The sequence below is a fragment of the Hemitrygon akajei genome, chromosome 23 (assembly GCF_048418815.1).
Source record: "Hemitrygon akajei chromosome 23, sHemAka1.3, whole genome shotgun sequence".
Classification (NCBI taxonomy): domain Eukaryota; kingdom Metazoa; phylum Chordata; class Chondrichthyes; order Myliobatiformes; family Dasyatidae; genus Hemitrygon; species Hemitrygon akajei.
Genome location: NC_133146.1, coordinates 44,542,633 through 44,570,069, shown reverse-complemented (window position 1 = coordinate 44,570,069; position 27,437 = coordinate 44,542,633). Strand labels below are relative to the sequence as shown.

At 39.7% G+C, this 27,437-nt stretch overlaps 1 protein-coding gene across 12 annotated transcripts in view; it reads left to right on the top strand.

Moving 5' to 3' along the window:
* The window catches only part of jakmip3 (Janus kinase and microtubule interacting protein 3), a 347,134-nt gene that overhangs the window by 105,547 nt on the left and 214,150 nt on the right, over positions 1 to 27,437 (top strand). For all 12 annotated transcript variants that reach the window (XM_073027549.1, XM_073027548.1, XM_073027547.1 and 9 more), the window contains exon 3: positions 15,694 to 16,191. In XM_073027549.1, the coding sequence (XP_072883650.1) occupies positions 15,694 to 16,191 (498 nt within the window). The remainder of the gene's footprint in view (positions 1 to 15,693; positions 16,192 to 27,437) is intronic.

The window sequence follows — 27,437 nt, the reverse complement described above, 5'->3', positions numbered from 1 at the left end:
CAATAGGTTTCAATGGGATCTCCAACCCTCTTCTAACCTCCAGAGAGTACAGGCCCAGATACACCAAACACTTCTCATACACTGACCATTTCATTCCTGGGATCATTGTTGTGAATCTCATCTGGAATTTCTCCAAGGGCAGCATATCCTTTCTTAGATAAGGGTCCGGAAACTGCTCACAATACTCCAAATGTGGTCTGACCAATGCTTTATAAAGCCTCAGTGTTGGATTTTCTAATTTCTCTTTCTTTCTATTGTGGAAGTGGTAAAAACAATTGTCCTAGAGAAACAAGGCTGTAATGATCATCACCTTGGTTCATATTTAACTAATCTGGCAAATATCAAATGCAACAATGTAGAAAGAGAACTACAAGTGAAATGCTGCTTTAGTCTAAGCTGGTGGAATGGCACCTCATTTTTCATCTGAGCACAATGCAGCCTTTTGGGCTCAATATTGATTTCTTGGTATCTCACTTTTATTTTATTCTGGAAGTGACTATTATTGCTGCAAATCATTTATCTGTGATATTTCCCAGTTTTCCTCTCTTCAGTAACAGCTTGATCTGTAAGACAGTCTGGCATTTTGTAACATTTTAAAAACTACCTTTGGGACCTTGGAGTGTTTTCAGAGAAGGAAGTTAGCACCAGAATTAGTGATAGTAGTTCTCTTGCAGTCATCCTGAGCGCTTTATAACTTCAGCCTTTCACACTGACATTCTGTGCCGTTCCTGTCAAAGTAGGCTCCTCATAGTTCTGGCTGACTGCACTAGATGCTAGCCTTTTGTTCATACCATGACCTATTTTGTTGGGACAGGGAATCAAATCTTATGTGACATTTTCCACAGTGATCCATCCTTGCCTGGAACCATGGTAGTGAACATGATGGCTTGATGTTGACCTCATTGTTTCCAAAGTAGTTGAGTTTTAATCGTAGAACATAAAATGCAAAACATTACAGCGGGGTACAAGCCATTCAGCCACAATATTGTGCCAACCTTATGACCTGCTCTGAGATCAATCTAACCTTTCCCTCCACAGAGCCCTCCATTTTTCTATCATCATGTTCCTATTTAAGAGTCTCTTAAATATTCCTAATGTACCTGCCTTCACCACCACCCCTGGCTGTGCAGTCCATGCACTCATTACTCTCTGTAAAAATAAATTACCTTTGACATCTGTCCTATACGTTCCTCCAATTACGTTTAAATTATACCCCCTCATATTAGCCATTTCTTCCTTGGAAAAGAAGAGTCTGGCTATTCACTCAATCTATGCCTCTAATCTTACCTTGTACACCACTATCAAGTCAAATCCTCTCCTCCTTTGCTCCAAAGAGAAAAGCCCTAGGTCACTTAACCTATCCTCATAAGATGTGTTCTCCAATCAAGGCAGCATCCTCGTAAATCTCCTCTGCACCCTCTCTAAAGCTCCACATCCTTCCTAAAATGAGGTGACCAGAACTGAACACAATTTCCAAGTGTGGTCTAGCCAGCATTTTATAGAGTTGCAACATTACCTCATTGCTCCTGAACTTAATTCCCAACTTGTGAAAGCCAACACACCATATGACTTCTGATAAGTTAATAAATATTATAAGTTGATAAACATGCACAGCCATTTTGAGAGAAATTACAGGGGAGTGATATATTTGCACTAGTTTGATTCCCTCAGATCCCCTTTAGCATCTTTTACTTTTTTTCACAGTTTGCTCTTTGTTGTTGTATAATTCAGTGCCTCAATTGAATGTTTGTTCTTCAGTCAGGAGATTTTACACTTTGTCTTGGGTTCTTTGTTCATTTTATAATCAGTTACATAAGTTATCAATCAGTTCTCACTCATCATAATGTGTCTCCTATAGTTTTATTTTTATTCTGCATTCTTTATTTTTGTTGTTGAGGTGTTGACACACAAACAAGCTCAATCTACCAGCTTATCTTGGCATGGTCCTCGACAGGAGAGACATACAGTAAGTTAAAAATGAACACCTTCAATGAGGTTAATAGGATTGAACTCAAAACAGCCATCTTTTTTTCCTACAAATTCAAATTTATCTATTTACAGTCTTTCCTTCTGATTTACAGATGCTGCTGTCTCTGCTTTCTCTTTCAATTTAAGCGGACGCAGTTTCCCTCTCAGGATCTATTTGAAATCAGAATCAGGTTTATTATCAATGACATAAGTTATGAAATTGTTATTTTGTGGTGGCACTATAAATGATTAAAAATTACTATTTAAAACAAAAATAAAATAAATAAATAATTTGAAAGCGGAATACTGAGTCCAAGGGTTCATCAACCATTTAGCAATCCGGTAGGGAAGGAGCTGTTCCTGCATGTTGGAACATCCATACCAGGTGGTTTTGCAAACAGTCAGAATGCTCTCCAGGATACATCTGTGGAAATTTCCTGATGTCTTTGGTGAGAAACCAAGTTTCATCAAACCGTTAATGCAGTTTGGTGGGCTGGTGTGCCGCCTTTGTGACTCAATGCCTCAGCTGAACATTGTTAGGCCTAGGATCGATCCTCTGAGATGCTGATGTTCTGGAACTGAACTGTTGCTTCTCACTAGGAGTTGCACATATTTGAAGTTCATCCACCTCTGCTATCTCAGGAGATACTTGCTCCCTCAGCAAAACTAACATCTCTCTTTGCAGAACTTGATGTCACAGGAGTTATATTAAAAGTATTCTTACTCTTTCTACACTCAGGTTGTTGGCAAGTGAGTTTGTGGCTATTTCTTTTTTTCCCAGTGATAACCATAATTTTTGTTAATCATAGAATCATAGAGCAATAAAGCAGAGATACAAGTCCTTTACTCCACCAAGTCCATGCCAACCCTGGTGCCCATCCAGCTGTTCCAAATTTCCTGCATTCGGCCCATATCCCTTTAAGCCACGCCCCTCCATGTACCTATTCAAGTGCCTTCTAAATAACACTTTTGTATCTGCCTCAGCCACTTCTTCTAGCAGCTCATTCCATATACTCACCAGCCTCTGCGTGAATAAGTTGCCTCTCAAGTTCCCTTTCAAATCATTTCGTCTCACCCTAAATCTATGCCCTTTACTTTTGAACTTTCCTACTTTGGGGAAAAGACTGTAATCATTTACCCTATCTTTGCCTCTCATGATAGTATCTATTTCTATAAAGTCACCCCTTATCCTCTTACATTCCAAAAAATAAAGACCCAACCTAGCCAACATCTCCTTTAATTTAAGCCCTCCAGTCCCAAACATCATTATAAATCTTTTCTGCACTCTCGCCAGTTTAAGCACAGCTTTCCAATAGCAGAGTGACCAACTGTGTACACAATACTCCAGACGTGGCCTCACCAACAATTTATACAGTATAGCCGGTCATTTTCTGCTTAGAGGTCAGTGACCAGTGGTGTGCCTCAGGGTTCTGTTCTGGGACCCTTACTCTTCGTGATTTTTATAAATGACCTGGATGAGGAAGTGGAGGGATGGGTTAGTAAATTTGCTGATGACACAAAAGTTGGAGGTTTTGTGGATAGTGTGGAAAGCTGTCAAAGGTTACATCGGGCCATTGATAGGATGCAAAACTGGGCTGAGAAGTGGCAGATGGAGTTCAACCCAAATAACTGTGAAGTGGTTCATTTTGGTAGGTCAAATACAATGGCAGAATAAAGTATTAATTGTAAGACTCTTGGCAGTGTGGAGGATCAGAGGGATCTTGGGGTCTGAGTCCATAGGATGCTCAAAGCAGCTGCACAGATTGACTCTGTGGTTAAGATGGCATACGTGTATTGGCCTTTATCAACCATGGATTTGAATTTAGGAGCCAAGAGGTAATGTTGCAGCTATATAGGACCCTGGTTAGACCCCACTTGGAGTACTGTGCTCAATTCTGGTCGATTCACTACAGGAAGGATGTGGAAGCCATAGAAAGGGTGCAGAGGAGATTTACTAGAATGTTGCCTGGATTGGGGAGCATGCCTTATGTGAATAGGTTGAGTGAACTCTGCCTTTTCTCCTGGAGTGACGGAGGATGAGAGGTGACCTGATAGAGGTGTACAAGATGATAAGAGACATTGATCTTGTGGATAGTCAGAGGCTTTTTCCCAGGGCTGAAATGGTTGCCACAAGAGGACACAGGACTTAAGGTGCTGGGGAGTAGGTACAGAGGAGATGTCAGGGGTAAGTTTTTTACTCAGAGAGTGGTGAGTGCATGGAATGGGCTGCTGGCCATGGTGGTGGAGGCAGATACGATAGAGTCTTTTAAGAGACTTTTGGATCGGTACATGGACCTTAGAAAAATAGAGGGCTATAGGTAAGCCTAGTAATTTCTAAGCTAGAGACATGTTCAACTCAACTTTGTGGGCTGAAGGGCCTGTATTGTGCTGTAGGTTTTCTATGTTTCTATGTAACTCCAATATACTTTTGCAATCCCTGAATTGAATTGAATTGACTTTATTTGTTACATCCTTCACATACATGAGGAGTAAAAATCTTTACATTACACCTCCGTCTAAATGTGCAATGTGCAATCATAGTAATTTATAATAATTTATAATAAATAGAACAGTCAATGTAACATAGAAATACACTCAAATCAGCGTGAGTTAATCAGTCTGATGGCCTGGTGGAAGAAGCTGTCCTGAAGCCTGTTGTTCCTGGCTTTTGTGCTGCGGTACCATTTCCCAGATGGTAGCAGCTGGAATCAATTGTGGTTGGGGTGACTCAGGTCCCCAGTGATCCTTTGAGCTCTCTTTTCGCACCTGTGTTTGTAAATGTCCTGAATCATGGGAAGTTCACAATTGCAGATGCACTGGGCTGTCCACACCAATCTCGACAGAGGTCTGCGATTGAGGGAAGTACAGTTCCCATACCAGGCAGTGATGCAGCCAGTCAGGATGCTCTCAATTGTGTCTCTGTAGAACGTTCTTAGGATTTGGGGGCCCATTCCAAACTTCCTCAGCTGTCTGAGGTGAAAGAGGTGCTGTTGTGCTTTTTTCACCACACAGCTGCTGTGTACAGACCATGAGAGGTCTTCGGTGATGTAGATGCCGAAGAACTTAAAGCTGTTTACCCTCTCAACCCCAGCTCCTTTGACGTCAATAGGGGTTAGCCCATCTCCATTCCTCCTGTAATCCACAACCAGCTCCTTTGTTTTCGTGACATTGAGGGAGAGGTTGTTTTCTTGACACCATTGTACCAGAGAGATGACTTCTTCCCTGTAGGCCACCTCATATATACTCAATACCCTGACTTTTTTCTGATAAAGACCGATGAGCTAAGCCCTTTTTTTTCCTGGTGAAGGCCAGTGTACTAAACCACCCAATTTAACTGTGAAGCCATTATCAACACTATGCACTAGTACTCCAAGGTCCTACTGTTCCATTACAGTGCTCTACCATTCAGTCCTATGCTGGTTTGATCTTCCAAAATACATCACCTTATACTTAACTGTATTGAAGTTCATTTGCTGCTCCTTAGTCCTTTCCATAGCTGAACAAGATCCCCCTGTAATCTTCTTCACCATCAAAAACTCCCAATTTCTTGTCATCCACACGTCTTAATGTATGCTATTCAATCTTTATCAAAGATCACAGATTATCCAACGGGTAGGGAAACGCAATGCTAATTGACTTATAAAGAAATGGCAGCTACCATAATCATCATGATACATAATCATCTAGGTCAAGTTTATTGCCCTTGCATGAGTAGGGCAAGATAAAGGTACAATTAAAAAAAGCGGCAACATCACAGACACAAAGATACAGACAACACACAGAATACAAATTATACATCACTTGTACAGGATGGTGAAGAAAGAGAGAAAAAAGATCTGTGTAAAAACAAGATCTTAGTGCAAAATAAAGACATTGCATTAACAAAGGCTAGGGTTAATTGTGGTTTTGCTCTATTGTGCATTAATGCAAATACACCTTTATGACTGGTCTGTTAATATTTCAGGGGTCTCTTCCTGCCTCAGCTGTCAGTGGACCAACCACTAACTCACAAATAGATCTTTGGGCTCATTCTTGAGGAGTTAATGTGTCACATTAGCTTTCCCTTATCTTTAGGCTTGCGAGAACTGCCTCATTAATTCTTGTTTAGATGAATCCAATAGATATGTGTATTTGCAAGGCACCTTTATAATTACCTCCTTTATCTCTCTGAATGTAAGAGAATCAAGAATTTTCCATTTTTCCTGTGTTCTATCTGCAATAGAAATGCATATGAAGGAATGTGGCTGACTTGATATTGATAATCCAACCTATTTCTGTGAGATTCAGGTGCAAACTATTTATGAAGGTTTTCAAATTAAAAAGGCTTTTAAGTTGAAATCACCGCTTATTTGTTCCTACTATTTCCTTTATAAAGCCATGTCCCTTACCCAAAATTATAGAAATTGATGCACTTACAAAGAAGTTAATTAACTTCTCTCATGATTATCAGGCTAGTTAGCTTTAAACCTAACTCCAGCAGGTGAAGTGTAGCTAAAATTCTACAACTGGGATTATACTTGACTGAATGTGCTGCTTGGGATAGACAGAGCTCAATATCTATTAGATATAGAATGATAGTGTGGGAAATCCCACTGTCAAGATAATGGTGGCAGTTTATAGATTATAATTATTATGAAATTGTTACTGTATTTTGCCCAGCTAGGTTTTAACTGGAAGTCAGTTATACAAACTAATTTTCCTATTCAATTTTTTGGCAATAATACTTCTCTTAAATGAACCATATACTTCTCATTTTTTAACTATTCTTGTTGAATGCTTTGATAGGTGGGTAGTGGCACTTCGTGTCATGATGTAATAGCATCTTGCTTCCAACCATTTCCCCATGAATGCTACAAAATGATTGCAGGGGCACAGCTGGTACTCTGATATGAATGAAATGTACAATCCCTGCTCGGTTTGATCCATCTAAGACTCTTTTCCCCACGTTTCATTGTTAGTCTCACAGAAATTAGAATGGGCTATAAAATCTGCCAGAAAAATGTTAATTACATCTTAAAACAAATAAAAATCAAAGAGTCTAATCCATGAACTCTCAGCAGTACTCATCTAAAAGATTTAATTGGCTACTCTTTCAACAGAGCTAAACAGAACCAAGGTTGCAATTAAAATATTAGTTTAATGATGCACTTTGGCTCAGCAGTAGTAAGTTTCCATCTGGGTGTTTCCTAGTCATGTTGTGTGATCACTCTGAATAGATACTGCACTGGCAGAAAATCCAGCCTCATTTTTTAAAATTGACATATATTTAAACATCCTCCTTTTAATGCGGTGACCAGAACTACATATAATACTCCAACTATATTTAAGTAAGAAATTTGATTATGCTACATTTGGAATATTAAGTGTAGTTCTGCTCACCACATCAAAATAAGGATTTGGAGGTGGTGCAAAGATGGCTCACTGGGATTAGAGAGTATTATCTCTAAAAAGGGGTTGCACAAACTTGGATTGTTTTCACTGGAGTGTCAAGCTGGGGAGGATATCTGATAGAAGTTTATAAAATTCCATGAGACGTATAAAGGGCAGATTGAGTCTTTATGCTGTGTTGAAATGTCAAATACTAGAGATTATCGGATTAAGGTGAGAGGGGAAAAGTTTAAAGGTGTGGAGGCTACCTCAGTAAGTATTTCTAAGACAAGGTTGGATAGATTTTTGTATAGTAGGGGCATTAAAGGTTATGGGGACAAGGCAGGTAGGTGGAGATGAGCCCGTGGCCAGATCAGCCATGATCCTATTGAATGTTCTTATATAAAGGTGATATGTGAGGCAGGTATTTTTTTAACAGCATTGTAGGTATCAAGCGAAGTGGTGAAAGCAAATACACTAATGATGTTTAAGATAGCCACATGAATATGCAGGGATTGGAATGAGATGGATCATATTGATGCACCATCAGTAACTCTCTGAGACGTGAGGCGAGATATCGGCTTTTATTGACTGGAAGAAAGAACAAGCAGCAATTGACCACCATGCTACTTCCTGGAGACTGAGGGCAGGGCTCAGGCCCCAATCGCCTTTATATCGGGGTCTGTGGGAGGAGCCACGGTCAGTGGGAGGAGCCACAGGAGCAGTCAGCGGGGGGGGGGGGGGGGAGGTGGTGTCCAGACAGGTATATGTAGTTCACCACACATATACAGGCGGATGGGATTAGTGGTCAGTATAAACATCATGAACTGATGATCCAGGGCTGATAAGTTCTATGTTCTATGTGGATGGAGGAAAATCTCCCTCTTGACTGATGTTTTTTTCTGCCTCTCTTTTGACCATATGATTCACAGAATGTCAAACCTAGCTCCCCTACCCAAATCCTTTTTGTTAAGCGACACAAGCGAACGGTCATTCTGAAGGCAACCTCTCCTCAATACACTCCACACAACAACACCTCAATCTTTCAATCATCAAGAGGATCTGGTCTGTTCCACTATTAATCCCAAGAATTTGTCTACTGCCATTATGCTATAATAGGCTGTATATCCTCCTTTTTTTTAGTCCTATGCAATCTCTGCAAATTATTTTTTCTCTATTATTTATAGCATTTCCTCTTTTAGACAGTGTTTACATAAGGCATCAGCTTTATCTTTATCTAAACTACTGGCAAATGGGACTAGCTCAGGTAAACACTTCGGCCAGATTTAGGCCAAAGGGCCCATTCCCACACTGTACAATTCCATAACTCCACTCCTTAGATGGAATTTGTTTGCTTAGTTACTTAGTGTATATAGAATGCTGTGTACTCAAGCCACCGTGTGAAAGCTCCAATTGTATCAAATTGCTTAAGTCAGAAGTGTTTGGAAACTAGATAAGGTGAATGTATCGCTGCAGTACAACTGATCTGCAAGTTCCCATTGAAAAGCAAAATAATTTTTGCAGTAGGAAAAATTTTATAGTCAGATAAAAATGCGCAAAGGAACAGAACCCATGGATTGTGATCTGTAATGTTACTGAAGTCATCAGAACTGTAATACGCCGTGCAGTCAATTCTTCCTCAGAGAAAGCCAAAAGAATAATTTATTTAATAAGATTTGACTAAACCATAAACGGCGACAATACTCTTATTGTATCCAGAAAGCGCATTGTAAACGAATCCCAATATTACAATAACAAACTTAATTTTGGTTATGTATACTCCATATTGTACAAACTTACCAGAGTGTGTAATCAGTCAAATAAATCAACCCCCTAAGCCCTTTCCATCAAATTAAACACTGGCTGACTGGGCCTAAAATTCATTTCTCTGCATTTTGGATTCTGTACCTGGTAACTTAACGAAAGCTAAAATTTCTTTGATGGATTAACAGTTAAAACAAGATTTCTATATTGTGTAGATAAAATGGTGCAACATAAAAGCTAGCAAGTCAGGGAAGTCAGAAGGCCGTTGCACCACACTGATCTCAAAGCACCATCATATCAAGCTGATGTAGACCACGACTTCCAAAATCCCTATTTTCAGCACACTTTGTCATGGACAGCATGTTCTCTGTAGATAACCTCTAATGTAGGCACAAAACTACAAGTGAAACCCAATGTTTTTATCAGCTACATCATCTGAAGTACTGGCTTCACATATATTGAACATGTAACAAAGTGGTTGGACGAATATATAAATATTTGTCTCTGTTTGGCATCATTCCCTTTCACCCACACTGCTTATCTTTAAGAGCAGGGATGTCAACATCCAGATAAAATACGATAGCTCTGAAGTGCCTTCTAGCTGAGAAGCTGTGCTATTAGTTTCTAAGATTAAGTGAATTTAGTACTACAGATCACAACAGCTGTGCACAATTCTTGCAAGAAACAAGCATAATTTAAGATGTAGAGTTAAGGTAGAAACATAGAGTACTGTGTAAGAGTCTTAGGCACATACATATATATGTATATAGCTAGGGTGCCTAAGGCTTTTGGACAGTACACCGTCAGGTGAAGAGCAGGTTTGTAAATCTGGGGGAGCAAAGGATGTTGGGAGTAGCAAGGATGGAGTGCCACAGGAGGGGTGTAGGATAGATGGGAGAGAAAGAGTGCCAGGGGCAGGGGGTGGAGCAGGTGCAGACACACCCAGTCCTGAGACACCAGGCAAAGTCATTTGATTCCAGACAACTGGTTTATTGATCATTACAGAATGTCTCTCCGCCGTTTCCTGCTCCCTCCCCTCTCCCTTCCCCTTTTCCCAACCATGATTCCCCTTTCCCTGCCCCCTTCCTACTCCCATTCCACAATAGAAACCCACATCAGAATCGGGTTTAGCATCACTCACATATGTCATGAAATTTGTTTTTTGCAGCAGCAGCAGTACAGTGCAATACATAAAATTACTACAATATTGTGCAAGTATTAAATACCCTAGCTTAAAGATATATATAAGACCTTTACACAGTATTGTAAATTAAGATATTATAAAGCTTAAAATTACTTTTTATTTCTCTTAAAGATTATCAGATAAATTAATCTTACTCTTTTAGTCTTTCTTTTTGCTTACACAATTAAAAAAAATTCTACCTCAAGTCAGCCTAAGCCCAATTCTTGATTATTATCTTGCACTTTTTCTTTTGATGTTGCTATCAGTACCGGAATATGGTCCTTCATCTACATTTCGTCAATAATAAACAAAGTGTCCATTCTTCCATATTTTCTTGCAACATAGAAGAAGGGCATTTAGCCCATTAAGAGTATAATGATTCTCCATAGAGTCCCATTCCACCATGAATGTCTCCTGTGAATTAATCACCCCAGATTATCACACACAAAATGATGAAGGAACTCAGCAGGCCCAGCAGCATCTATGGGAAAAAGTACAGTCGACATTTTATGCCGAGACCCTTCTTCAGGACTGAAAAAAGATTCATGCTGTTATTCACGTGTAAATCAAACAGCAATATCAAGGAGTTATGAGATAAACTTTAAGATGTGTGGTTCCAAAATTTGATGGGTAGTTTAGATTACTTGGCATCAAATGATATCAGCCTTAGTCCCCCTGATAATATTAAGTACTCGCCGGATTTGCACATTAATCGTCCATTAATCTTGTGATGCAAGTTTGGTCTGGGACTTGACCATTATTAGCAAAATTTTAATGAAGCGACAATTTTTGATCATGTGCACAGAAAACGTGAAATTTAAATTGTTCAATCTCATACACATAGTCAATTGTTTTTTATTTGTTGATTTAACTTATTTTAATGTGATCAAATTTACCCTCTCTTATTCTGAAACTGTACAACCAGTTCTGGGTTACTCAATTAGGAAAACATTCTATCGGTGTCCACTCCATCCACCACACCAGAATATTTTTATAATTCAGTAAGATGGCCAGTCATTCCTCTAAACTGACAAATAAGCCCAATTCCTCAACTTTCCTTAAAATCCCGATTCTTCACAAGCATAAAACTAGAGAATTTTCACTGATCCATCTGCAAAGCAAGCAGACCCTTCAATAAGCTGGAGTCGATGCTGCTCCCCCAGTGTGCACTTGGCAGAAGACAAGCTCTGTTGCGGCCAACTGTAGATTGATGGTTTGAGTTTGTACTCTTTTATTGTGTGGCTGAGTTACCAATATGTGCTTCCTGTCTTGTATCTGCTGTGTGTGCTTTGTGCACAGTTGGTACTGTGTTCTGCTCCTTGGCCCCGGAGTAACGCTGTCTTGCTTGGCAATGTTCATGAGCATTCATATATGGTTGAATGACAATTAAGCTTGAATTGAATTTTGAATTGAAGTGCAGTCTCACTAACGGTATAGTTGAATTGAAAGTTTTGTAGTTTGATACTCATACACACGGTCATAAAAAACAGTTTTACCAGCGTTCCAGATTACTTGCTGCCTTTCTGTAACTGCAAGCCAATCATCTATGCTTCATGCAATCAGAATCCATTCTCTTCAAAGTATCATTTGCTTTTTGTTTTCATAATAATTATAATTATCTTTTAAGTGCACCCATAAACATGTGCAAGTGTGCGTACACTCTTCTCTTTGGTTGTCCATCGGAATCCGATGACAACATCCACTCCTTTAACGGTGAGATCTTTGATGACTATACAGTCCTATCCTGGACCCACAAGTTCGATTGCAGGTGGGACATGCATATGTGGTAGTGGTGGTAGTGATGGCAACCATGGCTGCATTTCTCCTGGCTCTGTACTGCTGTCTTCTGGTTGTTCTTTCCATCTCCAAAATACGAACCCTGTCCCTACACAGCTGTCGCCAAGTGTTACGGTCAGCAGCAACATCCTCCAGGTCCTCGGGTCTGATCTTGCACTTCCTTAAAGCATTCTTCATCTGATCCTTATAGTGCTTCTTCGGCCCTCCAGCTGAGCGTCGACCATGATGTAGCTGGCCGTATAACACTCTGCGGGGCAGCCGACATGGGGGCATCCTTATCACGTGCCCCAGCCACTGCATCTGACGCTGGGTGATCTTGGCCTCAATACTGCTGCAGTTGGTCTTTACAAGTATTTCAGTGTGAGGCACCCGCTCACGCCAGGTAATTCCCAGGATGTGCTGAAGGCAGCTTATGTGGAAGCGCTCCAAGTACTTGATGTGATGACTGTAGGTTACCCAAGCTTCACAGCCATAAAGGAGGGTGGTGACACAGACCGCTTGGTACACGGCGACCTTTGTGGAGGGACGAAGGCTCCTGTTCAGAATGACTATACGCCAAAGTCTCCCAAAGGCAGCTGATACCTGTTTGATGCGGCTCTGGATGTTGTTGTCAATGCTGCTATGCTCAGAGAGAATGCTCGGCAGATATTTGAAAGGTGGCACTACTGACACACTGGGGGGAGCAGTGCCTCCAACCGCCTTTATACAGGGGTCTCTGGGAGGAGCCACAGGAGCAGTCAGCAGAGGGGCGTGTCCAGACAGGTATATGTAGTTCACCACAGGCACGTAGGGTGGGTGGGACACTAGCACTCCATTAACAAACCATTTCTGTCTTGATGGTATTGACGGTCAGCCCCATCCTGCTGTACGCTCTCACCGCCACAACAAGGACAGTCTGAAGATCCTCTGGAGTGTGGGCCACAGGAGCACAGTCATCTGCATACTGCAGCTCCAGGACCTGTTCTCTATGGAGTTTGGTGGTTGCGTGGGGCTTCCTGATGTTAAAGAGGTTGCCATCTAATCTGACGTCCACTGCCACACCGCTGCTATCCTCAATCTCGTTGTGGAGAGGATTGGTAACACACAGGAGGAAGATGTTAAAGAGCACTGGCACTAGCACACACCCCTGCCTCACCCCTGTACATACAAGGAAGGGCTCGGACTCTTGTCCTCCTATGGTCACCCGACCAGTCATCCCATCGTGGAACTGGCGGAGGATGTTAACAAATTTATTAGGACAGCCAAACCTGAGGAGAGCATCCCATAAGAGCTCTCTTTGCACAGTGTCGAATGCCTTGGAGAGGTCGACAAAGGCCCTAAACAGGTCCTGATGTTGCTCCTGGCATTTTTCCTGAAGCTGCCGGGCTGTGAAGATCATGTCAATCGTGCTCCTGTTCTTCCTAAATCCACACTGTGATTCAGGCAGCATTGACTCGGTGATGTTGCTGATGAGCCTCTGAAGCATCACCTTAGCCAGGACCTTTCCAGCAACAGAAAGGAGTGCTATGCCCCTACTATTGCCACAGATGGCCTTATCACCCATGTTCTTATAAATTACAATGATGTTTGCATTTCTCCATTGCTGTGGGATGTTCTCGTCAGTCCAGGCCTTGGTGATGCACTGGTAGAGGATGCGTATACACATATACCCACCGTTCGTCAGTAACTCAGCAGGGATATTTTCAGTGCCAGGGGTCTTATTGTTCTTAAGGGAGTGGACACACACACACACACACAACCACCTGTGCAGTGCCTAGAAACCTCCCGAGCAGAAATTTACACTATAGGCTCCACTATAGGTCATAGAACATTGCAGCACAGAAACAGGTCCATCCACTCACTTAGTCTGTGCCAAACCATTAATCTGCCTAATCCCATCGACCTTCATCCAGCCCATAGCCCTCCATACCCCTCCCTTCCATGCACCTATCCAAATTTCTCTTAAATGTTGAAATCGACCCCAGATCCATGACTTGCACTGGCAGCTCATTGCCCACTCTCACCACCCTCTGAGTGATGAGGTTCCCCCTCATGTTCCCCTTAAGCATTTCACCTTTCACCCTTAAACCATGACCTCTAGATGTAGTCTCACACAACCTCAGTGGAAAAAGCCTTTACCTGACCTATACCCCTCATAATTTTGCATATCTCTGTCAAATCTCCCCTTAATCTTCTACATCTGAAGAGATAAAGTCCTAATTTATTCAACCTTTCCCTATAATTCAGGTCCTCAAGTCCCGGCAACATCCTTTTAAATTTTTTCTGCACTCTTTCAATCTTATTTACATCTTTCCTATAGGTAGGTGACCAAAACTGCACACAGTATTCCAAATTAGGCCTCACCATCTTATACAATTTCAACATAGCATCCCAACTCCTGTACTCACACATTGATTTATGAAGGACAATGTGCCAAAAGCTCACTGAAGGTCAATGTGCCAGAAGCTTTTTTTAAGACCCTATCTACCTGTGACGCCACTTTCAATGATTTATAGATCTGTGTTCCAGATCCCTCTGTTCCACGGCACTCCTCAGTGCCCTACCGCTCACTGTGTAAGACTTACCCTGGTTGGTCCTCTCAAAGTGCCACACCATATACTTGTCTGCTTTAAATTCCATCTGCCTTTTTCAGACCATTTTTTCCAGCTTTTCCAGTTCCTGCAGCAAGCTCCGTAGTTTTCCATGCTTTCTACTACACCCCCCTATCTCGGAGTCATCTGCAAATTTGCTGATCCATTTTTCCACATTATCATCCAGATTTTTGATATAGATGACAAACAATGACAGACTCAGCACCAATCCCTGTGGCATACCACTAGTCACAGGCCTCCTGTCAGAGAGGCAACCATCTACCACACTCTGGCTTCTTTCATGAAGACAATGTTTAATCCAATTTACTACCTCATCCTGAATGCCAAGTGACAGAACCATCTTAACCAATCTCCCATGCAGGACCGTGACAAAAACTAAAGTCTATGTATTCAATATCCACTGCCTTGCCCTTAATTAACTTCCTCCAAACTCTATAAGATTGGTGCTCAGTATTGTCAAAACATATATTTCTAGCTGGTATCATTTAGTCTTTGAGAAGAATTATAGCATAAATAACCTTTTACCTTTTCAGCCCTTTCCCTCTTCTACCTATCACCTGTCAGCTTGTACTCATTCCCATCCTCCCACCTTCTTCCTTCGGCTTCTTCCCCCTTCCTTTCTAGTTCTAATGATGGCTCTCAGCTCAAAGCATTGACTGTTCATTCTTCTCCATAGATGCTGCCTGACCTGCTGAGTTCCTCCAGTATTTTGTGTGTTTTGCTCTAGATTTCCAGCATCTGCAGAATCTCTTGTGTTTGTAGCATAAATAACTTCGTTAAATGAAAAATATTGTACAAAATATTTAAATGTCTTTATTAAAACTGAAGGAAGAAATATTTATATGGTTGGATCATTTTCCTTGTACATGGAGTGGATATTGTAAGCAACGAGAAACTCCTGCAGCTAGAACTTTGTGAATCAGAGTGACCAATAGCAACATGGGGCCATCTACTTGTGCACTTGAAATATAAAGCATTAATCTAAGAAAATAACAGGTGGATTTTCTGTGTTATATTCCTCAGGTTAGCAAGTTGGAACGAGAAAAAAACCAAGAGGCTAAGCTGATCAAAGAGCAAGAGCAGCACAAGCACACTGTGTTGGTGACCGAACTCAAAGCCAAGCTACACGAGGAGAAAATGAAAGAGCTGCAGTCTGCGCGAGAGACTCTGCTGAGGCAACATGAAGGAGAACTTCTCAGAGTCATCAAAATCAAAGACACTGAGAACCAGAGACTTCAAGCACTTGTTAATGCCTTGCGAGATGGAGCCGCCGACAAAGTTAAAACAATGCTTTACAACGAAGCTAAAGAAGAGGCTAAAAAGGTGTTTGAGTTTGAGAAAATCAAGCTGCAACAGGAGATCTCAGAACTAAAGGGATCTAAGAAACAAGTGGAAGAAGCGTTAAGTCAGGCTATTCATGCTGATAAGATGAAGGCTGCAGAAATAAGAAACGTGTACCACCTGCACCAAGAGGAGATCTCCAGGATAAAGAAAGACTGTGAAAGAGAGATTCGTAGGCTGGTACGTTTTGCATTCTTAACATAGCTACAATTGCTGGTAAATGCATGTTTCCTATGAAAGATGAATTTAAAGATTGTTCCCGTTATTTAAAATATAACAGATAGATCTATAGTAATAATCTCTTAAACCTGATGAGATTACTTGAGGATTTAATTGCACAACAGTATAATCTAAATGAGCTTCAGCTTCGAAATAGCTCATGATAAGTAACGTAGTGATTTCCTGAAATAAATTACCTTTTGTTTTTTTCTGTATGAAAAATTAAATTTTAGAAATGATATTGAATCGATTCTAGTATATTTCATCAAGTTACAATCTTACTAGCAATGCTGTATGTATTATCTAAGTTGGTTGATATAGCAGGCATCTTATTAAATAAACCTTAAAATATAAGGTGAGGATTAAGTGAGATTATTGCTTTCAAGTGAGATGCCACTCTCTAGTATTTTCCTATAGATATCTTCCTGTTGCTTGTGAAAAAAATAATATTGCTATTAAAAGAACAGCTTGCATATTCATCTAGCCATTGTAAAAGTGATGCAACATCAATAACTCTCGGAGACGTGAGGCGAGAGATAGGCTTTTATTAGCTGGAAGAAAGCACTGTGAGCAGCAAGAGACCATCACACAACATCCTGGAGACTGAGGGAGGAGCAGTGCCTCCAACCGCCTTTATACAGGGGTCTGTGGGAGGAGCCACAGGAGCAGTCAGCAGGGAGCGTGTCCAAACAGGTATATGTAGTTCACGACAAAAAGCAATAATCTCCAATAATAAATATCTAGGAGTAGGAGAATGACAATCTCACTTTCAAAGCTTCAAATTTCTGCTGCCTCTCTGGCGTCCATCAGTGTAAGCTATGATAACGCAAATAAATGTAGTGTTATTCAATACATACATTTGTATCTATCCTTCAACTTGCTAAGTATGCAATTAATATACTTCCCTTTGGGCAACCATTTGCACTTATTTATGTTGCCCAAAAGTAAGTATATTAGATCCATACCTGGAAAGTTGAGCAATTATTGGTAGTTTAAACTTCCATGGTTCGAATGGTTCTTGCAGTCAGCTCCTTCATTTGCCATTACAGCTAATTTGTAGATCATCACGGTAACATAAAAACTGGAGTTTATTTAATAGATCTCAAATTATTCTCCAATTACATTTTCTGTTACACACCCCACTTATACCCCTTTACTCATGCAAACAAAAAATTCTGTTGGAGGTAATGCTTTGAAAATTTGACTGTGCAACAAGTGACAAGTTCTTGGAAAGTACGTGTTGCATGTTTTGTTTTGGTATTTTCAAAACTCTGATTTCAAAATTTAATCTGGGACTATTGGTCATGACGGCAAATGATTCAAAGACAAGTGACACAAGATTAACTGGAAGAAGCTGGTGGAGAAAAACAAAATTTGCTGTCAGATCTTGTATTTTTATGGAAGGTAATACATTGCTGATTGTTGTCTCAGATAAAATGTCTTTTTTTTTAAAAAAGCTATGAATTGGGAATGAAGTCATTGTGGAGTTGTTGGAGAGGAGGCTGAAATTGATATGGTATCAGAATTGGAGAGGACAGAGTCTGCAAATTTCGAATGAGGTAAAAGGGTAAAAAATCGCAATTGGGGATGGGTTAGAAAGATGTGTTTCTGAGTTAAGATTAATGATTAAAGTGTAAGAATTTTCAATGCATTTGGATTGAAAAAGCAGAGGGAGAAGATTTTATTGAGGTGATTTGTTGGAAGGGAGAGTTTATGTATTGAAAGTTGACTTGGAGTGCAGAGGAAATTTGTGAAGTGTTGTGGACATGGAGTGGAAAATGGCTCTGAGGTGGAAGTGGGTTTGAGAGCAAATACTCTCCTCAGTTGGAAAAGTCTCTTTGACCATGTGAATTGACATTGGAAAGTAGAAGAGAGAGGCTGATTGTTTCCATTTTATATGTTTAATTGCCAAAACAGATCATTCATTCTTCTGTTTTTGAATAACTACTGTATCACAAGACAATAGAACCAAATTAATAGTAAATGTTCAGAGATGTTCTTAGTAGTGCTTAAGTAAGTGACTCTAAGTTTAGAAGTAAGGTTCTTAAAGTTATAGTGTAATTTCACTGTCGCAGGTCTATTAATTTCCTATAAGTAAAGAGCAATTACAATCCATCGAAACATAAAAACTATAAAATGAATAAGCAGAAAATGCTAGATATACTTAGCATGACCAGCAGCATTCATAGATGTTTGTTGACATGTTGACTAATTATAGACAATTATATACAGTGGTTTAAAAAAGACAAACTGAGTAACAAATCATGTATTTAAATGAAATAGAGAAAAAATTAGAACACTACCAATAGTACTACAGTACTATAAAACTGTATTATTCCCTAATACTTATCGACAGAGGAAGTCACCCTCATCACTTTCTTTTGACTGTAAATGAACAAAATCTGTGCAGACACCTAGTGCAGATAATGAATTGCTTTCATACAATGCTGCCGACAATTGTATCCTCCAAACCTTCATTTTCATTGTAGCATTCAAGATAGTTATCAATACCTTCAATTTCTTCATAGGTCCTAACTTGTTGAAGTAGTGAAAATCATTTCACTTGCACTCCTGGCTGTTTCCGGCATCTTCAGGTTTGAATGCTTGAAACTGCAGGAGCAAAACAGTTCTGAGTTGTCTTGCTTCATATTTCTCAACAACTATCAGTGACAAAAATTGCAGCTTTTTGAACACCAACACCTGCAACTGACACTTTTTAGAAACTCTTCAATATGCTGTGTGAAGTCTAACAGCCAAGCAAGTGCACACGACTGATGCTGGTTAGAAGTAGTTTGGCAACAGCCTCCTGCCCCAGTTAAGCGGCATCATGTCCCAAATAAATGAAGGGAATCCCAGCTATTTTCTCAATTTGTTTTTGTTCTTTAAGAGTTATCCTAAATATAGGGCCGTCTCAATTAACCAATGACCAAATTAACTAGAATCCACTGTATTATATGTGCAATAAATGTACAATAATATACAGTGAATATTCTGTGCTTGTTTTTCACTAGAACAAAGTATTTCTGGTAGTATCTTCTTTTGTTTATGATTTACCATATCTGTAGTATATTGTTTTATTAAAAAAACTTACTCATTTATCCAAATAGTTGGCAGTCCCTCATCTAAAAATCAACAGCAAAATTTTCAGATGAAGAAAGTTAAAAGATATTATCTATTACTACTACAAAGCAAAGATATAAGTTTAGGTAGGGTATGAATGAGATGAAAAATTCAAAGTGGTATTATCCTGGTTTACAATGATGCTAAACTTCAGTTCGAGCACAGGGAAACAATAGAAAATTTTTGGGTCAAACAAAAGTATTTTGGATTTTCAGCAACTAAGATCTTTAATCTTGAATAAGCTAATATTCCTCATTACACAACTTGCATTGGTTAGTTGAACAATGAAGCTCTACATTTGGAATTCATATTGGGGTCATGCAGTACATAAAAGGCCGCATATCCCTTCAAAAAACGCAAATAAATTAAGCATGTACTTGCTGCTCATCCTCCCTGCCGCAGAACAGCACATTTCACATCATATAAGACAGTAACAATAAGTTTGATTCTAATTCTGATCAACTCCTTCAGTTATTTTGTTCTCTCCTAATGCCACCTCCTACAGACACATCTGTCTGAGTCACCAGATTCAGTGTGGATTTCATCTTAAGTGCTGTAGAGTCAACAGGCATTAACAGTGTCCAATCATTAGATACGTGGATTATTCAAGATCAATCAAGAGAAGCACCATTAAACTGCAGCACACTGCATAATTAATGAGTGGAGCTTCAACAAAAAGTAGAATATAATGGACAGCATACTTGGGATGTAAAAAGCTGGAAATATTTCTATAGATTGGATTTATCACAAAGTCATTAATTTTAGCTCCAGTCTGTTAAAATATCACAGTCTGTACAATTGCCATCAATTCGTTTTCATGAAAGCAAGGTATTAGACATTTTAAAAACTATATTTATGCACATATGCACTACAAATATATGAAAGTTGACCTTGCAATGTCCTGAGCTTGAAGATCTGGAACCAGATGTCTAAATTGGGAATTAATGTCTAAACACAGTTATATCCATGATATGAAACCCTTCCAATACACTCCTTAGTCACATTTGGTATCACAAGCAGGGTAAACTACCAGAGGTAGTGGTGCTGTGGGACACAGTTCAGAAGGAGTACCACTGTAAGTTCTCCATATCTCAGAGGTCTCATGATTAAACATAGAAAAGTATACCATCTCTTGATTGCCGCATATTATCCCCGCTCAGTTAATAAATCAATGTTCTTCCATAATTCTGCATATATCCTCCATTTACCTCCATTAATTTTCCCCTCATTCTCCTACAAAAATGAGGGGAGATTTGACGGAGGTACACAACATTATGAGGGCCATATATAGAGTAAATGCAAGCAGGTTTTTTCCACTGAGGGGTGACATTAGAACTAGAGGTCATAGGTTAAAGGTAAAATATTTAAAGGGCACTTTACTCAGAGGGTAATAAGGGTTTGGAAGGCTTTCTCTCAAATTTTAAGAGAAATTTGGATTAGTAGAATGACGGGAGGCGTATGGAGGCAGATGGATCTAGGCAGAATGATAGGTTGGCAGAGACTAGATGGGCCGAATGAGCTGTACCTGTGCTCTATGACTCTATAACATGGTTGAAAGAAACTCTAAAGGAAAACTGAAAATAGAAAGGGTACAGCATACATTGAGGGGCATCAACTGTCAAGAAGGACATAATGTTAGGACTGTTCATAGGACCACCACAGCAGATTAAACTTCTTGTCTTGTCCCAGGAACAGTCCCTTGTTTGTTGGGTATCAGAGAGCTGGTTCACAAGTTCAGTCCTTGCACAATGGATATTGGGCGGGTAAAGCAATCTGTGATGGCATTGGGTTTCTTGACCGCAAAGTTCTAAACTCAAATGAAGATCTTAAGCCCAATCCAACATAGGTAGCTGTGGGTACCCTCACTAAGGGGAGGTTATACTGCAGCTACCTACTCTTCAAAGACTAGTTCAATTTCCTTTTTGTCCTCCATGTTGTTCGGCTGCATACACTCAGTATTTGAGCAGTCGGTCACGACCTCACACCTCCCCCCCCCCCCCCACCTGACCAAGGAGGAAATACTTCCAGCTAACAAAATAGTTTAAATACAATTATACAATTCATTTATTTTTAGTAATATGCTTTTAAATCCAGACAAAATTCTTAAAAGACATTTAAAACTCACAGATGTTCTCTATCTTATGAAATATTTTCAAATTTAAAATTATTTCTAAAATACAAAGGAGTTCCAAAATACAGGTACCATTCCTACAAGCTAAAAAGACATCTCAACAAATTGCAGATGAATAAATCATCCATCGCAGAAAGCGAAGGCAGAGGAATAGATTCTAGACACCCTGTCTTTCTGTCATTCTTCTTGATGTTCTCAGACCATTCCTATGAAACCTGACTGCTCTCTTACACTTATGCAGTTTTTCTGCCACTTGGGTGTCTTCACACACATGATTTTTTTTCAGATACCTTTTCACACATGTGGTCTAAAAGGTTCTCGGATGCAGTTCAGAGATACCCACAATTAATGCAGTGACGCTGACTCTCAGAGCACCCAAACCTTCCAACTATTAATAGATCAGCTATTTGATGTGCTAAGTGATAGTATCAATCTGGTCAGCAAGCTTCCTTGAACTAAATAACTTAGTTAGTGTTGTCTGGTTTGAAACAAGCCAATTAACATAACCTTATTATTTTACATTGCAACCAGCCCAATGCTCTGGACCAGCATCCTGTGCTCCATAGATAGTACTGTTTGTTTGCAAAGCTGTCCTTTTAAATTCAGACTAATTATTGCTTTCCATTTTCATTAAGAACAGAAAACTGTCTCCCGATTACGACAAGAAGCTGAACAAAGAATACTGATTGGAAGTTTAACGACTCAAAATCAACTCTTTGATCTCTTTCACTTGCTCTCTTAGAAAGCTGAGCTTGGCAAAAAAGTTCTGTGGCCCTGAAAAGTGAACATCCATCTCAAACCTATTTGATGAATTTCAGACTCAGATTTCACTTCCTATAAAATGCTATAAAAGGAATTAATACAGATTACATTCACCTTTCCTGTAATTTAAATGGTTAGACTTCTAAAGATTTCTGCTTCACTTTGCCATGAGATTTGCAAGAACTCAGATGGATAGATAGGTAGACCTTACACGTCAAAGGGGTAAATGCACAGTTTTCAGCACTTGTCCTTTCTCCCTGTCTAGACCAGCTGCACATCTCTCTCTGCCAAAGTTATAAACACAATTTTATCTTTCCTGCTGTTCGTACAGAAGGCACAGAAATGTGAAAGTTATTTCACTCGGCATGTGATACGGACTTTTCTTAGAATGATAATCAAACGCCTCAATGTTCTCTCTTCACTTCAATCACATTTTGTTCCCAGTCACATTTGGTACTTAAACCCAGTAAGTGCAATCCAAATACTATCTTCTGAATGCAGCTTCATTCTCCAAAGTAGGACTAAGTGAGTCTATCTACTGTATCTAAATATTAAAGGAAATAAGCTTACATTCAGGTTTTTTAAACAAAATACATCATTCTTGATTTAGGTGTTCAGATTAATTTCCAAGCCCACTTTAGATTCATGTATTGCACCAGGTTTGGAAAAATACTGCAAGCAGCTGGTTCGATCTGGGAAGTTAGAGGTGTGGGCACAAGATAGATGGTGTTATGAGAATGTAGCTAACAAAAAAATATTTGGAACGTAAATTAGTGAACCTTGGTCTTTTAGATTATCATGGCAAAGCAGCCTCAACAGACAGCCTTCTGTGAAATAAGTTAAGAGTCCCACATTAACTGAGCAACCTGATTCCTTTTATAAGTACATGCTAAAACTTTGCCACAATATACCTGAAAATAGAGCTGCTCGCTTTGAACTGCTCTCTTATTATGTTGCTGCCAGGGGAGGATGAAATTTACTTTGATTATATCAAATTCAAGCTTACACTTCCTTTTATGTAGGGTGCTGTTGTCGAACACTTTTTCATTCGGTTTGTCCCAGTTTGTATTGGAGCCAGCATTTTTCGTCCCAGGTATTCTTCTCCCTATTTGGAATTCAGCAAGTATCATTGTATTTTGGAGGAAGGAAAGGAAGGGATAATGGAAGATGTCAGGCTGGTGAGGCAGAAGTGGAACCATATGCATACTGGGTATTCTGACTGCAAAATGTTCAAACAGAGTTATTCATCTCTCTGGTTGGAGCTATTACTATAAAAGGGACACCAGTGGGTTATGTTATTTGCTGCAGCGCAGTTTTGCATGATTTAAGGTAACAAAGTATTAAACACCATCATATCCCCTTTATCTTTACCTTGGGCATCCTTTCCAAGTTTGACCTGGAATTGTCCTTCATGTCAGCTAATGCATCTATCACAAATTCAAATGAACTATTTTGTCTCCCTCAGCATGTGAAAATGACATCAGCATAAAAATTTTACTGATTCCCCAAAGATATCAGGATTCAATGCTCCCACATCTCTATGCTGTCCTTTGCTTATTGCCACTACTTACACCAACAAGGAATTATTCCAGTTTATTTGGGAGCAGAAACATGAAAAAAGACAAAGGAATACTCATTTCCCCATGATCTCAGTTAACATCTTCAATATAATACAGCCCAACAATCTTCTGACTCAGAAAAGTACTTCTTTGCATGTTTTCAAAAATCAGTGCGATCATCTATGGCCTTAGTTGTTTTTCTTTGAGGTGTCCCAGAAAACATTCTAACCATATGAAAGGTCCAGACGTGGCCTGGAGAGATTAAAGGAGTCACGCAGTAAGAGCTTCCAGCCAGATATCACCAGGTACTAAAACAAATGCTACATTCCAAGCTCGCCAGTCTGCTACCTCAGGGAAATAAGAGTGCATAGATTAATGCACAGTGCATGTGTTTAGCTATGTCCTTGAGTGATATAGCTGCTTTTGAGAAACTAGCATTAGAGATAGTGCATAATGTTGAAACTAAAGGGTATTTTAATTCAGTACTGCCAGCACATTTAATTAAAGTAACTGTCTTCATTCTATTATTTGTCAAATAGCAATGATTTATAGGTGTGCTAGGCTGATTATTATCTTCATTCGCCCCAGGTGTCTTAGAATTTCGTGCAGTCTGACATCTCTCCATGAGTGCCTTTTCATAATTCATGTCACAAAATAGAGGAATTAGTATGAAAGGGGCTTAGTTTTCTGGAATACTAGAACCATTAAAGAAACAAAATTTATTCATATGTTGTCTACTGAGCTGTCATTGGTCTGAACAAATTTGATGGAGTTATTCCAATTTGGCATAAGGTGACTGATAAATTTGTAAAACATGAGATTGCCCTATCCTTCAACTCTCCACCCTACTGGGGAATCAGATTTCTGTTCTCTGTTATATTTGTCAGCTGTCTAGGTATTTGTAGCCTTGAGGATATTTGAACATAAGACAACTCATATTCTACCTTTAGCCAATGCAGTCTTAATGCTAGTCGTGTAAAATGCTAGTTGCTGATGTGGCATCATATAATTAGGATGGTGCAAAAAGAAAATAATATGCCTATCTTTGCTCAGTAATCCAAAGCATTTTGATGATCATGAAAAAAAGGCTTTAGAGATTATTTTCTTTGGTGTTCTCTACTTTCAGCAGATGATCCTTTTAGATCATTGTAGCTGAAGGAACACAGAGGAAGAAGTTCAACAGAATTTAAAGTTCTTCATGTGGAGTTAGTTAACAATTTTTTTTTCGCCCTCTCCTTCCCCCATCCCACCTTTTAACTCACCTCCTCATCTGTCATTCTCCAGTCCAGCTGAATGGGTCTTGGCCCGAAATGTTGACTGCTCTCCTTTCTATAAATGCTGCTTGGCCTACTGAGTTCCTCCAGCACTTTGTGTGTGTTGCTTGTTAACAAAACTTCAAAATAGTTAGGTAAATGCCAATTAGAATTTATGTAAATGCTTAATGATCAACAGTAACAATGATTGGATATAGTGTTGCGCCAATAGAGTGCATAATTAGCATTTATAATATTCATCAAATAATGAAAATCTAGTTTTGAGGATCAACCTTTTTTTTCAACCTTGAAGAAGTAGTGACCTTCTTACCCTCCCCCTCCAACCAGCTGAGGTCAACAACCGCCCCCCCCCCCCCCCCCCCCCCCCGTTGTCTGAGCACACTACACTCGATCTTTGTAAGTCAGTGTGGGCCGCAGACTCCACCCACTTCAACCTCTTAATTCATTCCTGTCTGGCCTGGATCTTGTTCAACAACATCTCCCTCCCCTGGTGCCAATCTTGCTCACTAAATTTCCCCTTCCCTCACCCCATTTGTACTCAGCCTGCATACTCTCTCTGTTACGAAAACCCCGTAACCAGGTAACTTACCAGCAAAGATAGATGGATCAGCTGAGTCGGATGCTACTATTTTCAAACGTTTTATTAATAAAGGGGCACAAAAATTAAGGTTTATACAAACATTCAGATAACATGCGTCAATACTCAATCTAAAACGCAGGTACATTAATAATCACTCAGAAATAAGCTCTTTCGTTGTCTAGGGTATATAATACTGAGTCCAATTGGAAATATAAAGAGTCACTCTGAAGTCTGCAGGCTTTTCCCTTTTTGGTTTCACGTGTTGGAGAGAGAGAGAGATTGTTAGGAAAAGATAACACTTGCCGTTGTCTTTATGAATCAAATCCTCAGCCTCAGGGGATTTGGCTTCCCTGGTGTTAAATAAAGCGATCTTCCGTTGGTTCCAGCCACAAACCCCGCATTCGGAATTTAACGCACGTGGCTTATTTCAAAATGGCTTCCCGTTCCCACGGGAAGCGTTATCGTGCTTCTTGGTGTCTCCTTGGTGCGTCTGAGGGTCGTCCTCTTTCAGACCCTTCTTTATACTGCCTCACGGGATCTCAGGTGTCAATCAGGTTGCAGGTGATGCAATCTCTCTCTCAACCAGCCCACTTTGCCCGAGGGCTTTACAATGTCCCTGTGAGTTGGCACGTCTGCAGTTCCCAGGTGTCTCCTGAGAACAATGCCACAGTCGCCAGCTTTTGTCCCAGTGGAATGCGGTATCCAGCACGTCGCTGTCTTTCCATTTCCTGTGTCCATTCAGCCTGTCTCTCTCTCTCTCTTGCTCTCTCTCTCGGGTCATTGACCCCCCTTAACTAGAGTTCTTGCAATTCTCACAAAGGAGGGGGCTGGTATCATAACATCTCTTACTTAATTGATCACTAGACAAAGAAGATTGGGCAGTGCCTTGTGTCAACTTAACCGTAAGAATGAATAACTTTTTGCCATTTTAATTTACTTAAATCTGGATAACTCTTGATTTACACTACAGTCGTTGGATGCTAACTGAAGCAATAAACTGAAAGACCCTTTACTCAATTCTGGATTTCATAATTTTACTAAAAGTAGAGGAAATTAAAGCAGCTTGTTTTTTTTTAAAGTCCAAAGAGTTTTAAGGCTTGTGAGTTATGACTTATGATTAATTATGCAGTAAATTACTTAAATTAGCTGTTAATTGCTCCAATGCTATTAATAAATCGTCTGCAGTTATAAATAATTTTTGTACAATATCATTATGTAAATGAGATGGCTAGAACTGATGTAATATTCCCTTCTGCATGGATAGTTCTTTCTAGTGAACTTGGTGCTTTGTGTCAAGGCAATCAGTTAGCAACCCTGTGTGAATTGTGCCAGACCGTAATAACCATACTATAGCCAAATTCAAAACATGTTTATGAAAGGCTGTGGTTAACCTGTGCAATTTAATTTTCCTAACAAAAATGAAATATGAAAACTCTTGATCAGTAAGAAATTTAACTGTTCTGTGGGTTAACTTTAACTTATAACCATTGCAATTTATCACAATAATAGTAACAGGAGATTTTCCAGGATTCAGTATATATGAATCAATGACTGGGAGCACTGCCGTTTTGCCGATGTGTCATCTAGATCATCAACTAACGTGACAGCTTCAGACATTTCTCAGTTGCTCTCCAGAGAGCTTGTGAAAATGAAGATGCTGGCAATGTCTGTTGAATTTCCTCATCATTCACAATATTAGAACAACTTCCGGAGCAAAGTTAGGCACCAAGGTTAGATCTCCTTAAATGGAAATGAACAATGACACAAGGCTCTTAAGATAA